This window comes from Geotrypetes seraphini, chromosome 1, assembly GCF_902459505.1.
Source record: "Geotrypetes seraphini chromosome 1, aGeoSer1.1, whole genome shotgun sequence".
NCBI lineage: Eukaryota > Metazoa > Chordata > Amphibia > Gymnophiona > Dermophiidae > Geotrypetes > Geotrypetes seraphini.
The window spans coordinates 529715347-529731866 of record NC_047084.1 but is presented as its reverse complement, the minus strand read 5'-3'; the positions used below and the strand labels follow the sequence as shown (position 1 = coordinate 529731866).

Below are 16520 nucleotides of genomic sequence, written 5' to 3'. Positions count from 1 at the left end.
AAAATGAAGTGATTCGATAGGAGCCTGAGAAAAAGAGTTAGAGGTATTTACCTGTAAAGGGATAGAAGAATGATATATAATAGCAAGTCTGCCCCCTTTTTTGTTTGGGCGGGGTAGAAAAGTGGTTTTATAGTTAGGTGGACAGGCTTGAGTAAGGTAAGCATCCTCTCCCTGCGTTAACCATATTTCTGTAAGACATAAAATTTGTAGATTATGTTGGGTAATGGCGTCATGAACTAAATGATATTTATTTTTTATAGAGCGTACATTTATTAAACCAGATTTGAGTGAAAAGGAAGAATAGGCTTGATTGGGGTAAAGTTTGGGGGAGGAAAGTGTTGGGATCGAAAAGTAATGTCTAGTTTGATGAGTGGATTTGGTTTTGTAAGCTGAAGATTCGGGAAGTCGGCGGCCCAGGATGACAGGAATAGAGGACATTGTGTTTGAGGTAGAAAATGAAGGAACAGAAGCAACAAATTCGAAGTCGTGTTGAATCAAGATGAAGAAAGTAGATAACATAAAGATAAGTCAAAAGGATTAGGTAGAGAAGGTAAGTTAGAAGAGGGTGTAATGTGAAAAGTATTCAGAAGAAAAAAGAATGGGAAACGAAGAAGCTGCATGAAGGAGCGCATAAAGGAGCAGCGCGCGCCTTTGCGGCGTGCGCCGCAAAGCAGGAGAATTTGTAGGGGACGCTACCAGAGAAGTAAAGTGGGCGGGGTCAGTCCTTTGGAAGAGCAAGAGGGCCTGTTAAAAACAAAGAGGACAGACATTAGCAAACAAAGATAAAGTATGGAGATTTAACTGGAAGTACAGAGTGAAAGCAAATTAAGCTAGGAAAGCAGCTAGTATAAATCAGTAGACAAACAAACAGGAAACATATTACAAGTAAATAATATAGATAGTACCTGGAATGGAGGTATTAAAATGATTTAAATTAAAATAACACAATAAGCCAGATTAAAATTAATAAACATTAAAATAAAATATATAAATAAAACAGTCCTGAAGAAGGTTTAAAATTAGTGTAGTAGTTCAGCAGGCTTAGCAACAGACAAGCAATGTCCAGGTCCTTTACAAAATTAGTCGTATGTGTAGTTTGGGATCTTTTGGTGGTCCTCGGGGCTTTTCCATATTCACACTGTGGCCTTTTAAATGGAAAAGTTTGGTGACACTGCACTAAGCTGATCCCACACCTGCAACTGGCTCAGGTCTGGCCTCAGACTTGGCAAGAAAGAGATGACCAATATTGATTGCTGTCTATCCGCATAAATCAGATTAGGAGGCGGGTGAACACCAGAAATGCAGTGCATTGTACAAAGGAGTAAGAAGTAGAGACTGACACGGTGACAAAATTCATCACCGTTCCCGTCCCCGCGGATAACCGTGGGAAATAATCCCATGTCATTTTCTAGTGTCTATTTCAACCTCGGTCCTTCTATACCTGCATTCTTCAAAGCAAAGCTTGCGGGTCAGTGGTTGTGGCCATTCATACTCTGATTCTTCCCTCTCTCCTTAAAGAATGACATGAAGATGGTTTTCCACGGGGACGGGAACGGTGATGAATTTGGTCACCGTGTCATTCTCTAGTAAGATAAAAGCCTCCTGACTAACATTAAAAAAAGATTATTAAAAAAAGATGACTAACAAACAAGTCAGGAAGAGGGCAGTTATGTATCTTCCTGAGCCTCATTTTTTTTAACATCGCCACCCAAAGCACTTGGCGTTGTTATAGTCGAGAGGTACATAAAAGTCCCACAAACCCCTCCTGGGTGCGCCCGGAACCAGATCAACGTGTGACTTCTGCGGCTGCACTGGAAGGTAGGCGGCCGCCTGGCGGGGCACAGAAGCGATCTGCAGCTCCTCCCACCCGTCAGTACCACCTTTCTCGCCCCCACAGGGTTCTGACCGTGCTCGATTTAAATCCGCCGTTTCGCGCTCCGTGTCCCGCTCCTTCGTCCACCTGAGACCGGCCGCCTGCGGCAGAGGGCAGGGAAGAGCCCGTCCAAAAAAGTAAGTGGCGAGGGGCGCCGGCCTCCCCTTTGCGCCTTGTTAGTGCATTAGGCGGTTAATTCTGCGCGTTCTCTCCGCCCTCGCTCCCTGCAAATGGCTCTCTCCTTTCACCCCGGCGGGGTTGGTCTGAGTTTTTCCAGCTTTTTTTTTTTTTTTTGACACAGTGTCTCTCTCTTGGCACATGGATCCTTCAGAGTTTCTGCTGGTGTTTGATGAGAGGAGGGGGGGGACTGGGTAAAGATGGATCCCCTATGAATGAATTATCATAGTGAAACCTCTTGTAGCTAAAGCTGCTATAAGTAGCCAGTCTCATTTTTTGGGTTTAGAGAAGTAGAAATCACGATGAGCGGTTTGAGGGTAAGCTGGCTTTCAAATAAGGGCAAGAGGTGTTATTTTGAACTGTTTTTTTTGTTTTTTTCGGGGGGACAGTGATGAATGAATTTGAAAGGACTTCCAAGTAAACAGTTTTCTGTTTGTAGTGACAGGTGAGGTTGCAGTTTAGGTGGAGGTAGCCTGATGTGGTCTCATAACATGTAAGAAGGAAGACCTGTCTCTTTCTTATCCTTTTAAGCTTGCATGAATCGACTCGGTCCTGCTTGGTTTGGCATGAATGTTGAAGTATGTTTCTTCACTGAGACTGGTTATATTGAGTGAAATTTTGAGTTTATCTTCCTGGATTTCTTTCTAGGTTTAAAATAACTTACATGATGTGTACTTTTTTTTTTTTTTTTTTGGGAGGGGGGGGGCCTGTTAACTTATGCTGTGTCTAATCACATGAGAATTCAAGGTTTCCTGGTCCTATTTCAGTCAATCCCTGGCCTGTTTTCAAGATGGCAGCCTTTTTGTATTCTGATACATTGTGTCACGTTGTGGGTACTTGCTACTACTAATAATAATGTTGAAATTATATGGGATTTGTTAGAAACAAGTCTGTATTTGGAATGTGTGAGCATGGATGGTGGTGAACTGTGATTCTTCTCTTTAAAACCTCTACACTTGGAGGATGCACCAGCAGGAGGGAGGAAGCAAACTTCTAACTCATTTGCTGAGAAGAAATCGGAGAACGATTTTTATCCAATCAGAGGACACTCTGAGGTAATTATATTGTCCTTGGGGGACTTCTGTCCATTGCAGATGGAAGCTTAAAATAAGTGTAATTATTTAATTCAAGCCAAAATACTGTCCATTAATTCTATTTGCCCATGTTCATAAATTCATCAAAATTAAACACAAAATCCAATTCTATCTCTCCAATCTCGTCTAGGGCTGGTTGGAATGTATTTTTCAATTCTCAATTTGAGTGTGGCTCTTAGATATAATTATGGGGGGAGGGGAGGGTAATAATCTTTTTGTCTTAGATTATAATTTTATTTAAGTGCTTTTATCTAATTATGAATGTATTTTTATTTTGCACTTACTTATGGCTTTAAAATGAATAAAGAAATTTTAAAAAATAAAACCTCTACACTTGTATTCATAACCATAAATTTGCCATTTAATGCGGAAACAGATTTCCCATTCAGATTTAATTACTTGACTTTTCCAAATCCAAGGCCAGGTGCATTATCAGGTGCACAAGTTATTCCCTGCCCAAATGCGCTCACAGTCTAAGCTGTGTGTAACCCAGTTGAAAATGAAGTGGCTTGTCCAAAGTCGCAACAAATATCGGGGTAGAAGCAGGATATGAACCCTCATACTTATTATGTCTCCCCTTTTTTAAGACTTCTTCCTTCACTCTCTATAGTTGGAAACAGGTGCTGTTGGGAAGAATCGGGGATCAAGTAACTTGTGCTCCCAGGATTCTTTTCTTACAGGAGGGACAACTTTTCTTTCAAGTCCCTTAGGTTTGTAGAAAAAAAAACAACCCTCCTGCCCAGTCCTAGCAGAACCCATCATACAATACACCAGTTCAGTGTTGGATAGCCCATTTCTTTCTAGCTCCTGGTTACTTGGGCCTAAAGAAGGCAGAATAGGCTGGTTCAGAAAATAACCATTTTATTACGAGACCACAAGATTCAAAAGCTGAATTATAGTAAACCAATAAATAATGCTGTCCATATTGTTAGATTTTTATTTTTTTTTTTAGTTTCAGGCCTTGACAAGGTTTATTTGAATTAGAAGCCAGTAGCTTCCTTCCCCAAAGTTAAAAGAGTTGGAGGAGGGGAGAGAGAGGCTTTCCCCAGTTTCCTGTAGCTACTTTAGGGCCTTATTTACTAAGGGGTTCTTTTACTAAGATACACTAATCTGTGCTTTCCGTGGGGCATGCTCAGGCATCCTGTGGTAGTTTGGGAATCATCACACGCTTCCTACATGCTAAAAAAAAATTATTTTATTTTTAGTTTCAATTTGTTATTTAAGTGGTCACGCACTGGTCACGCACTCTGAAGGTTTTTCCCCTCTCTGTCCTGGTGGGCTCTCGCAGTCTGGTTGTGGTACCTGGGGCAAGGGAGGGGGGTTGGGTGGCTTGCCCAAGGTCACAGGAGGCAACACTGGCATTGAACTCGCAGCCTCAGCGCTTCTGACCACTAGGCCGTTCCTCCTTCCTTGTGCATTTTTGTAGCGGTGGGGGGTGGAGAGTAGGCATGTAATGTGCTAATCAACGCAGCTCCATTGCCGCTTACTAACCGATTAGTATATGGTTAGTGTGGGAACATTTTGAGGCAAATTCTATAAGAGGTGCCTGAGGTGAGGTGCCTAACTTAACGGGCAATAGGCACCTTTCGTTTTTGGTGCAATTCTGCAAAAGATAAGGCATGTTTAGAGGCGGTGAAGGACTTAGGCGCCTGCAACGTAGGCCTTTAAAACCCTAGTCTACATTTCAGGTGCCTAAGTTTTAAGTCGGGCGTCGGTAGACACAATTTTGTAAAAGGCACCTAAGCATGATTGGCACGAGATAGGTGCCTATCTTTATGATGCCTTTTACAAAATTTCCCCCTTAGTGCCCAAATATTAGGTGGCAGTAGGGGCTCATGCACTAAAGGGGAAAATTAGCACATGGCCATTAATAGGAAAAGGGGGCCATTTTACCACTGCACTAACAGTGGCCTCGGCACTTGGGAAAGATCTGTGCAGAGTATAGCGCTGGCCACTTTTCAGCTGAGCTTAGTAAAAGGGCCCCTAAATCTCTTTTTCCATTCCATGTCTTTAATGGCAAAGAATGCTTAATTAAGCTGGCTCTTAGTCCACTGCCCAGTGGTGTAGCCGGGACTGATTTTTCTGGTGAGGCTTAAGGTTAACATGGGTGGATTCTGACGCTACCTTTGATTCTTCACTGCTTCTACTACTGACCGGTTGGGAATGACTCCTGATTGATGATGAGGCCATGGCCTACTTGTGGCTGTGCCCCTGACACCACTGTAAGCCACTGAAAAACACACCCTAAACATTCCCCAAACTTATCATTCCCACTCTTCCCCCCCCCCCCCCCACACACACACACACACTGTCTCTCTCTATTTTATCCCTCTCTTCCCCATGAGTCTTTCTCTCCTATCTCACCATCTCTCTCCCCCAGGAAACCCATAAGCTATTCCCTATACAGTCAACTAAATTCTCTCTCCCCTAGCTAACCCTCTTCAACCAGGAAGCCAATCAGCAGCCCTTATCTCCCAGGTAGCCTGCTAATTCCCTCCCCAGCTTGTGAATCTTCTCAAGCAGACAAGTATGTATCTCCCTCTCCCTCCTGAAGGGTATAGAAAAAGTAGACAGGGACAGATTTTTCAGATTACGGGGAACCACAAGTACAAGGGGGCACTCGGGAAAATTAAAAGGAGACAGGTTTAAAACAAATGCCAGAAAGTTCTTTTTCACCCAGAGGGTGGTGGACACATGGAACGCGCTTCCGGAGGCTGTGATAGGCCGGAGCACGTTACAAGGCTTCAAAGAAGGTTTGGATAGGTTCCTAGAGGATAAAGGAATTGAAGGGTACAGATAAGAGTAGCGGTAGGTTATAGGGATAGTCTGGGACCATTGCTCAGGCAATGGGCCTGATGGGCCGCCGCGGGAGCGGACCGCTGGGCGAGATGGACCTCTGGTCTGCCTCAGCGGAGGCAACTTCTTATGTTCTTATGTTCTTATGTCCTCTTCATGGGCCATCGGGGAACAGGAACATCTTGTTCTTCTGCTGAGGCTTTTTGTGAGTTTCAGCCATTTGGTACTGGTCTCCAGTTCCTGCACCACTCAGCTCAAACTCACAGAGAGCCATAACCAATTTAAAACTAAAAAGCATAAAAGTAAAATATGAATGTAAGAGGGGCCGCTGAAACATTCTTAGCTCAACCAAGAAGAGAATGATGTGGTCATGAAATATACAAGTTATTCCACACTTTCTTGCACTTTTCATTTCAATGCATCTAGCAAATGGGCATAAATATAAGGAAACCAAGCCATTGTGACATCACCGATGAGGTTGGCTCTCAGGCATTGGTGGAATGAGGCATTATGACATCACAATATGAGGGGCTGTTTGAAAGTTCTCAGCTCAACCAAGAAGAGAATGATGTTGAGCCTTGAAACTTACAAGTTATTCCACACTTTTCTTGATACCTTTGTTTCATCTAATATAATAAAACGCTAGGCCGCGCATGCGCAGTTCCATCGCGTGGGTCCGTTTTCCGTGAGATGTACAGCATCTCAGATAGGAGTGCGCCGGAAACACTCTCTCTCTCCTCCCCAGAGACGGATATCGGACACGGCGGCTGTCGGCCCGTGCTGTTTTTTGATCTGCCCTGCTCCTTGCCTGAAGTCCTCTCTCCTCCCCCGAGGCTGATGTCGGACGCGGCGGTTGTCTCCCCCAAGGCGGATGATCTTATGGGAATCAATGTTCTTCGCTCTGCCCTGCTCCTTGCCTTACTATATTTTTAAGTTGAAAGACCAGGCAGCGGCTCCTCTCAGGATCCCCACCTGCGTCAGAAGTCCAATGCAGTCGGGGATCTTGAGAGGAGCCGCCGCCGCTGTGTCTTTCAACTTAAAAATATACTAAGGCAAGGAGCAGGGCAGAACGATCTTCAAACTGGCGGCAAATTGATCTCCGTTCCTCTGGAGGGGGTGGGGGGGCCTGGGAGGAGAGGGATCGCGGCCACACCGAGGAGCCCAGCAATTTTCCGCTGTCCGGGACCCGACTCATTTGCCGCCCCCCCCCCTCTTCCCTTACCGCGGGCCCGCCTGGCGATTTAAGCAGCGCGTCAGCACTCTTCACACGCTGCTTCGGGCCCTTTTACTGCACTGATTTACTCTGGCACGTCCGGAGCAAATCAGGGCAGTAGAAGGGCCCGAAGCAGCGTGTGAAGAGTGCTGACATGCTGCTTGAATCGCCATGTGTAGTTGGGCTCGTGGGAAGGGAAGGGGCAAAGGACTCAGGCCCGCGTTTGTAGTCGAGACTGTGGGAAGGGAAAGAGGGTAGAGGAAACGCTAATGCAGGCACAGGGAACTGGTGTGGGGGGAGGGAAATGGAAGGGGGAGGGAATGCTACTTTGGACAGACAGACAGAGGGAGGAAGGAAGACAGAAAGACAAGAAGAAAGACACAGGGGCAGGTGCACAGGGAACTGGTGTGGGGGGAGGAAATGCTGCTTTGGACATACAGACGGAGGAAGGGACACAAAGACACAGGGGCAGATGCGGGACAGCGGGAGTCGCGTCAGAAGGGGTGCGGGATGCCGCAGAGGGAACTTTTCCAATGGGTGCAACTGGGCGGCTGTCGGGAGCCTCTGAACACGGGCAGAGCAAGGTAAGTGTATCATAGGGATAAGAAGGAGGAGGGGGGGGGAGAAAAAGGAAGGGACACTTACTGCTGGACAGGGGGAGAAGGAAAGAGGTGCTGATGGACGGGGGGGTGAAGAAAAAGGAACGGAGGCCTAATGTTGGACAGGGGGAGAAGGAAGGTGCTGCTGGACAGGGTGGAGGTAAAACAAAGGGAGAAGGGCTGCTGCTGCATAAGGAGACCTGTGAAGGGGTGGTGGTGTACACAGGGGAGGTAAAAGGAAGGGAGAATGGACAGTGGAGCAGGCAAGGGGTGGTGATGGACAGCCAAGGAAAAAGAAAGACAGAAAGAAAGAAAGTGGCTAAGGAGAGAGAGAGAGAGAAAGAAAGAAATAAAGAGAGACACACACACATATATTCTAGCACCCGTTAATGTAACGGGCTATAAGACTAGTTTTATATAATTGAAATTAGAGAATGGCACGGGGATCATTTACAGCGGTAAACCATGGTCACTGCAGTAAATCCGCAGGAATGGAGATAACTGCAACTGGTTTACCACAGGAATGGGGACAAGACCTTTCACTGCCCTGCGGGAATGGGGACAAGACCTTTTACTGCCCCGTGGGAGTGGTGAAAAGTCTTGCTCCTTTAGTAAAAATATTGTGCCCGTGTCAGACTCTGTATTTCCTCCCCAGCTCCTCTTGCGCCTCTTTTACCTTCAGAAGCCAGCCATGCCATGATGAAGACAGAAGGAACCCATAACCAAAGCCTGAGTCCAATATGATTTGAAGAATAAAATTACCAGACAACAAAAGGTAGAAAAAATAAATTTATTTTATATTTTGTGATTAGAATATTTCAGACTTGAAATATGTATCTTGCTAGAGCTGATATTAGACATAACTGGGGACCGCAAAGCCCAGGCTGTGCTTCTTTAGCTTCCAGCTGGCTTAGGGCTCTCTCTGATCAGGGGGCAGTTGCCCTAGTTGCACTCCCCTAACACTATTCCTGCCATGTGTGACTGAAGTATTCTGTTAGCTTGATTTTTCTATGTAGTATTCTGTAGTAATTTGGTTTGTTCAGTTTTCACAATAGTGGAGGGGATATTTGTGAAAGGGAGGGGAGACAGGGATTTTGTTGATCCTTGCTCTGTATTATATGTGTTTATAAAATGACAATTGTACAGAATATTGTCTCTTTTTATACTTTAATAAAATAAGTTCAGTATAAAATCATAACTATTTGAGGCTTGTGCGGATGGGATCTGACAGTTTGCAGGGTGAGGATGGGGACTGAGCTCACAGGGATGGGGCAGGGATGGAGACTAAGCTCGCGGGGACGGGGACGAGCTCACAAAGGACAGGGCAGGAACGGTGATAAAGTTTTTTTCCCCCGTGTCATTCTCTAATTGAAATGAAAAATATCAAGAAAAGTGTGGAATAACTTGTAAGTTTCATGGCTTTAACATCATTCTCCTCTTGGCTGGGTTGAGAACCTTTCAGCGGCCCTTGTATATAGGACAGGAAAATCCCAGAGTGTAATTCTAGTCTCCATGGTGATGGGGTTATTCAACTGCTGGCGTGATATAGTTTCATATCAAACCTAGCTTCCAAATTTGGAGGATGCATAACATTTAACAACATTAAGAGAGCTATCCGTAGACTAGAAAAATGTAGGTTTTGGGGGATGGGTGTGCGTGCAAGAGGTTTTCATGTTGAGGAGCAGAGAACTTTTAAGATCTTTAAGATGACAACTTTTAGGAAACAGCCACAGGAAGAATCTCTTTCTGAGTGAAAGATACTGGAACTTGCTTCTCTCCCCTGTTTTGCACAAATCCAAGAAGTTAAATCCAAATTTAAATGTTGTGGAATTCCATTTACATTTCATGTGTCATTACCATCATTAAAAATAGTTTACTGAAGCACTTGAGGTAGATGAGTTACTTGGTGAATGGTACATTTACATCTGGTATATCCATACAGAGAAAGAAAAGTCAGTTTTACTAGTCTGCATAGGAACCAGCTCTGTGGGAGCCATTGGGTGCTGAACACTCCTAGCATTGAGCAGGCTTCTTCATTGCATTTAGGCAGGGGTAACTTATGTTTGACACCCCAAGTAATTTTGAAATGTTGACACCTGTGTGTGTACTGAAAAAACCCAAACATGGAATTGCTGACCTGCTGTTAGTGATCTGTAACCTGTCACTAAAATCGTCAGTAGTATCTGAAGATTGGAGGGTGGCCAATGTTACACTGATTTTTTTAAAGGGGTTTCAGGGGAGATCCAAGAAATTGCAGATTGGTAAGCCTGACTTCAGTGTCTGGCAAAATAGTGGAAATAATTATAAAAAAAATAAAATTGTGGAACATGTAGAAAAACATGATTTAATGGGACATAGTCGGCATGGGATCAGCCAAGGGAGATCTTGCCTCATCAATTTGCTTGACTTCTTTGAAGGTGTGAATAAACATGTGGATAAAGGTGAGCTGGTTGATGCAGTGTATCTAGATTTTCAGAAAGGTTTTGACAGAGTTCCTCATGAGAGGCTCCTGAGAAAATTAAAGAGTCATGGGATAAGAGATAATGTTCAGTTGTGGATTAGGGATTGGCTATTGAACAGGGGTCCGGAAACTTCTATGTAACAAAAACAAACAAACCCATGTTTGTCTCATAGATGCTGATGCTGTACATCTCATCATCCACGTCCAAATTCGTGGCCATTGAGATGCAGAAATATGCTTCTTTATCTCAATGCTCCAAATGTCCCTGAGACTAGTTTTTGACTTTTTATTCAGGAATTCAGATATTATTTTATACCAACGGGCGGCCTGATGTCCTACCAAATCTGTCTGGAAGCACAGGACCTGCATGCTATAATGATTTTTTAAATAGCGCCAATCAGGGAAACCCTTTCTGAATGGCTTGCTTCAACTGCAACCACTTATAAATTTGAGACTTTGAAATATCGTTTACAAAAATTAGATAGTTCTAAATCTAATAGATGCTGGCACTGTCATCTTGATGTAGGGACACTGGATCATCTGTTGGTAATGATGGATGGGGGAGGGAATTTTTATCACTGATTGATATACATGCTTGGTTGATTATCATTATTTGTATATAAATTGTATTGCACTTTATGTTGGTATTAAAAACTAAATAAAGTTAAAAAAAAAGGAATTGGTTATCGGACAGAAAACAGAAGGTAGGGCTAAAAGACCATTTTTCTCAATGGAGGAGGGAAACTAGTAGAGTACCAAAAGGATCTGAAAATTGGGACGATGAGTGAGGTAATTAAATTTGCAGATGACACTAAACTGTTCAAAGTTGTTAAAATGCATGCAAATTGTACTAGAGGCAGGGATCTCAAAGTCCCTCCTTGAGGGCCGCAATCCAGTCGGGTTTTCAGGATTTCCCCAATGAATATGCATGAGATCTATGTGCATGCACTGCTTTCAATGCATATTCATTGGGGAAATCCTGAAAACCCGACTGGATTGCGGCCCTCAAGGAGGGACTTTGAGATCCCTGCTTGACTAGAGGGATTAGAGATTGACTCAGAGCACAGAAATCTTGCAGTGTTTGTGTTTCCTTTTCAAGTACTATGTTAGGGGAAGTCAGTTAAAAACAAAGCAATAAAAAAAAGCTTGTAACCAGCATCAAACCTGTCAGTTTTGCAAGATTGGGCAATTATAGTGAAATAGCGATTGGAATCGGAGACTGAAACAGCAAATTATAAAGAGGTAACTGCTGCCAGAAAAAGAACCTGGGCCTGAGAAACTACCACAAAATTGCCAGGCAACTGAAATAATAGAGGCTGTAGATAGGTTCTGCAGAGGAAGATGAAAGAGAAGAATGGGTACATAGAGAAAACGGAACTAGCCTTCCACTTGGTTAAACGAATTTGAGAATTCTGTGTTTGTTAGCAACCATAGGAGCTAGCTCTGTGGGTACTTGAGCACCCTTGATATTGAACAAACTCCTTGACTGTGTCCAGGGAGAGGTGATTTCCTTTGGGTTTAGTGCACTCTAATAATTTTGAAGTTACACTTCTCCCTCCGTATTCGCTGTGATAGGGGATTAACAGAACCGCAAATACTGAAAAACCGCAAATAAATTTTTCATATGTTATTCGCTGTTTTCTATTAAAAACCATCGTGAATATGGTGAAACCATGAATAACACGGTGGGAGACCTGGCCTGTTCCTGAAGGAGAGGCAAAACACGGTGAAGAAAGTGCTGGGAATCAGCTATTTTCTCTGTAAACGCTTGGAATTAGCCATTTCTCTATGCAAGCTGATGTAATTAGGGGGGAGGAGCCAGCAAGCTAAAAATTACGAATAATCGAAACCGCGAATGCGGAAACCGCGAATACTGAGGGAGAAGTGTAGCAGTCGGCATAAGAGCTGTGTCCAGGTTATACTTAATGTAAGCCGCCTGGGGTGAATGTCTTCTGTGCAACAGAGGTTTTGGGGCATGAATTGTAGTGGGTGTTCTATAGTGATTTGGGGGTCGCTGAATTCAAAACTGACCTTAATTTTTTAGTATAACCCTCTGATTTTTGGCAAAAGAGCATTATAATGCAAAAATTAATATTTTCACTATATTTTCTAATGCTTGGTGTAAATGTTATTACAATCTCTTAAATAAAACTTCACTGGTTGCCAATAGAAGCGAGAATCATCTTCAAATTCGCCTGCCTCTGCTTCAAAACCTTAACTGGCTTATCCCCGATTTATCTGTCTCACCACTTCGTGTTCCCTGGAACCACCCGCACTCGCAATGCCAACCTGTTTACCTACCCTTCCCCAAAGGGATGCACCTACAAAAGATTCTTCAATAGAACTCTCTCATACCAAGCTGGCAGATGGACAAACTGCCTGACCACCCTCATCTCATCTGCCCCATCTTACTCATCCTTCAGGAAATCTCTCAAATCTTTCCTCTATGACAAATTTCTGGAACCTCCCCCATCACCAAATAATCAAATACTTCCATCCTATAACTGATACTGGTAGTCTTCTTGACATTCACCACCCTGCATTGGTTTTTGTACACTGCTTTGTTCATTATAATGCCCCTCGCACTGCCTCTCCACTATATACATATCTCTGCTGTATATGTAAAGTCTCCTGCATGGTAAACCTACACTGTTCTTTGCTGTATAAACACCTTTACTGAATATGTACAGTTCGCATTGTATCTTCGCTGTAAATGTACAGTCTCTTACACTGTAAACCGCTTTGAACTGTTTGTGGTACTGCGGTATATAAAAATAAAGTTATTATTATTATTATTATTAAAACAGTTTGCCTCAAATTAGATTTTTAAGCTAAAGAATTAATTTAAATGATGGAATAATGCGCTGTATAATTAAATTATTATGGATGAGGAAGCAGAGCTGGAATATGCAGTTCTCTGTAGGCCTATTGCATCATCAGCAATGCGCTATATTGCATCATCAGCAATTTCAAGCTTCAGTCGTTGATTTTGTATCAGGGTTTTGCTTCTTAGTTATCAAGTTGTTGCTTTTGAAACATTTTTGTTGTTTTGTTAATATAATGTCAAGAAAGTGTACGAACCACCCTGATGTCTTCTGTTAGGTCTGTGGGGAGTATACTGTTAAGTCTCAGGAGAGAAATATGACTCCACTCATAAGGAACACCTATGAACTCTATTTTGGCTGCAAAATTGGAGCTCAAGATAAGGTTTGGGCACCTCACGTGTGTTGTAAATCTTGTGCCTACAACCTTGGAGCATGGCTGAAAGGCGTTTGTCCATCGATGCCATTTGCTGTTCCAATGGTTTGGAAGGATCATAAAGACCATTGCACAGATTGTTTCTGTTTAACAAAGGTGTCTGGATTTTCTTCAAAAACAAAGAGTCAAATTTAATATCCTAATCTTGAATCTGCAATACAACCTGTGCCTCATGATGACAATCTTCCAATTCCGAAACCACCTGGAACTTATACATTGGATTTGGAAGAAGGCTCTGAAGCATGTTCTGATGACTCTATGGAACTGGAATCTGAAAATGATCCTGAGTTCTTGATTTCAAGTTCAGGTGAACCTCACTTAATAACTCAGGCAGAATTAAATGACTTCATTCGAGATCTTACTTTATCTAAGAGACAAGTAAAACTCTTAGGCTTCAGGCTTTGTCAGTGGAATCTCTTGGCACCTGAGACCAACAACTCTGTGTTGCAAAATCGTCACAAGGCCCTTGTGGAACATTTCTATATGACAAGACTTCATTGACATTTTTATCATGATATAAATGGATTATTCCAAGCATTTGATCAAAGTCATGACCCTAATGAATGGCGCTGACCCTAATGAATGGCGCTTGTTCATTGATGCATCAAAGCTAAGTCTCAAGGCAGTGCTTTTGCATAATGGAAACGTTTATCCATCTATTCCTATTGGCTACACTGTCCACATGAAGGAAACTTTTATGAAAATTTGCAGCTCCTCTTATTATCATATTAAGTACAGCGAGTATAATTGGCAGATTTGTGCTGATCTGAAGGTCATCGTTGGGCTACCCAAAGTACTGCTGTTTTATCTATGAGTGGGATAGCCGAGACAGAGGATCCCATTACATTGTTAAAGATTGGTCACTTCGTAATAATTTGGATCCTGCTGGAAGAAAAAATGTAATTCACCATCCTCATGTTGATCCGAACCAAGTTCTACTGCCACCTCTTCACATAAAGTTAGGACTTATGAAGAACTTTGTTAAGAATATGAACAAGGAAGGTGAAGGATTTCGCTATTTACATAAAATTTCCTTTCATAAGTGCTCAGAAGTTAAAGAAAGGCATTCTTGTGGGGCCACAAATAAGAGAATTGTTGAGAGACAGGCACTTTGATGAAGTCTTGCAAAGACGGGAGAAAAGTGCATGGATAGCATTGAAGAATGGAAATGAGAATTTTCTGGAGAATAGGAAGGCACCAGACTATGTCCAAATGATGGAGGTGATGCTTAAAGCATTCTGTGATCTCAGATTCAACATGTCACTAAAAATTCATTTTCTCTACTCTTATGTGGATTTTTTCCCCAATAGTCTTGGTAGTGTTAGTGATGAGCACGGGGAAATGTTTCACCAGGACATTCCTACAATGGAGAAATATCAGGGCAGATGGAATTCATCAATGCTGGCTGACTATTGTTGGACATTAAGAGATGCTCCTAATCTTGTTTATAAATGCACTTAAACAGCAAAATGATTCTAGAAAATAATATTTATAGGAACTCTTAAATTGGCACAATGCATTATATTATGACTTCTCATGCTATAAATATTTGCGATTTGCTCAAAAATTATATGTGTTAGGAGAATACTGAGGCTATTTTTGTACACAGAGGTCAAATTCTATAAAGTAAACCTCATTTTCTTCTTGCCCCAGAAAAAAAGTTAAAATTTGTTGTGCAGTGATTAATCAGTAAATAAATATTTAATTCTCTTCACAAGCTACCCCTTGCAATTGCATCATGTAAAGGGTTGATTGTGTAAGTGTTTAAGAAGAACTTTGGGGTGAGAAACGCTTTTGTTTAGGGAATCATACTTATTTTTTTCTGTGTGTATAAAGAGGGAAATTCTTAAAAGGGACCCTGGAGAATATTGTGGTATGGCAAAATCTCAAATGGATGAGGTACTGTTTTTTTATTAAAAAATATTGTGAGCATCATAAATACTTGTATGTTATACAAGTATACTAGATATTTTGGATGAAGCAACTTAGAGCACTCATGCTAATCAAAGCTGGTGACTCAAAATTAGGTAGTACATAAATCGGTATATTTTTTTCATGTCATAACTGTCCCCTAATGTTCAGAAACTAATGATCTTCTTGAGAGTGATAATCCTTCCATGGATACTGGTATGGATTTTCATCTTGCAGGGTCACATTGTCATATTGTAACAGCAGTAATATACAGTATATATGGTTGTAAGTTGTGGGCAAGGCTTTCCACCTTCCCTATGTGGAGAGGCTAAAGCAGCTAGGGCTCTTCAGCTTAGAAAAGATACGGCTCAGGGGTGATATGGTAAGAGGTCTTTAAAATACTGAGTGGAGTGGAAAGGGTTGATATGAATCGCTTGTTCACTTTCCAAAAATACTAGGACTAAAGGGCGTGCAATGAGGCTACTAAGTAGTAGATTTAAAACAAACCAGAGAAAATATTTCTTCACACAACGTGTAATTAAACTCCGGAATTCGTTGCCAGAGAATGTGGTGAAATCAGCTAGCTTAGCAGGGTTTAAAAAAGGCTTGGATAATTTCCTAAAAGAGAAGTCCATGGGCCATTATCGAGATGTCTTGGTGAAATCCACTGCATAAAATCTGTTTCACTCCTTGGGATCTACCTAGGTACTTGGACCTGGGTTGGCCACTGTTGGAAACGAGATGCTGTTCTTGATGGACCTTTGGTCTGTTCCAGTATGGCAATTCTTATGTTCTCAAGCTCAGCACTAAGATTTGACATTTTATATCACCAGTCTTCAACAGTTTTTAAATTGGGGCCACTTTGGATCATAAGAACTGAAGGAGAGTCTTGCCACTACTGACCAGCATGTGTTAATGATATCCATTCCCATCAGCCTGTTTCCAAACTTTTCATTGAAGGTATCCTTAAGGAAGAAAGCATTTCCAAATGCATTTTCTTTGTCCATTGAGGACCGACTTATCCTTAAAGCATGCGGCTCTTCTCCCATCCACCTCCCATCCACCTTTTTGGTTTGAGCTTGATTAGAGAGGCAAATAGTAGCAGGAACCCCTCCCCCCAAAAAAACCCAAAACAACT

General features: G+C 42.4%; 1 protein-coding gene across 1 annotated transcript in view; it reads left to right on the top strand.

The window, feature by feature from the left end:
• The first annotated feature begins 1884 nt into the window (after positions 1-1884).
• The window catches only part of TNFAIP8 (TNF alpha induced protein 8), a 241977-nt gene continuing 227341 nt past the window's right edge, over positions 1885-16520 (top strand). The window contains exon 1 of the mRNA XM_033929036.1: positions 1885-2010. Coding sequence (XP_033784927.1) covers position 2010 — 1 coding nt within the window. The 5' untranslated portion in view covers positions 1885-2009. The remainder of the gene's footprint in view (positions 2011-16520) is intronic.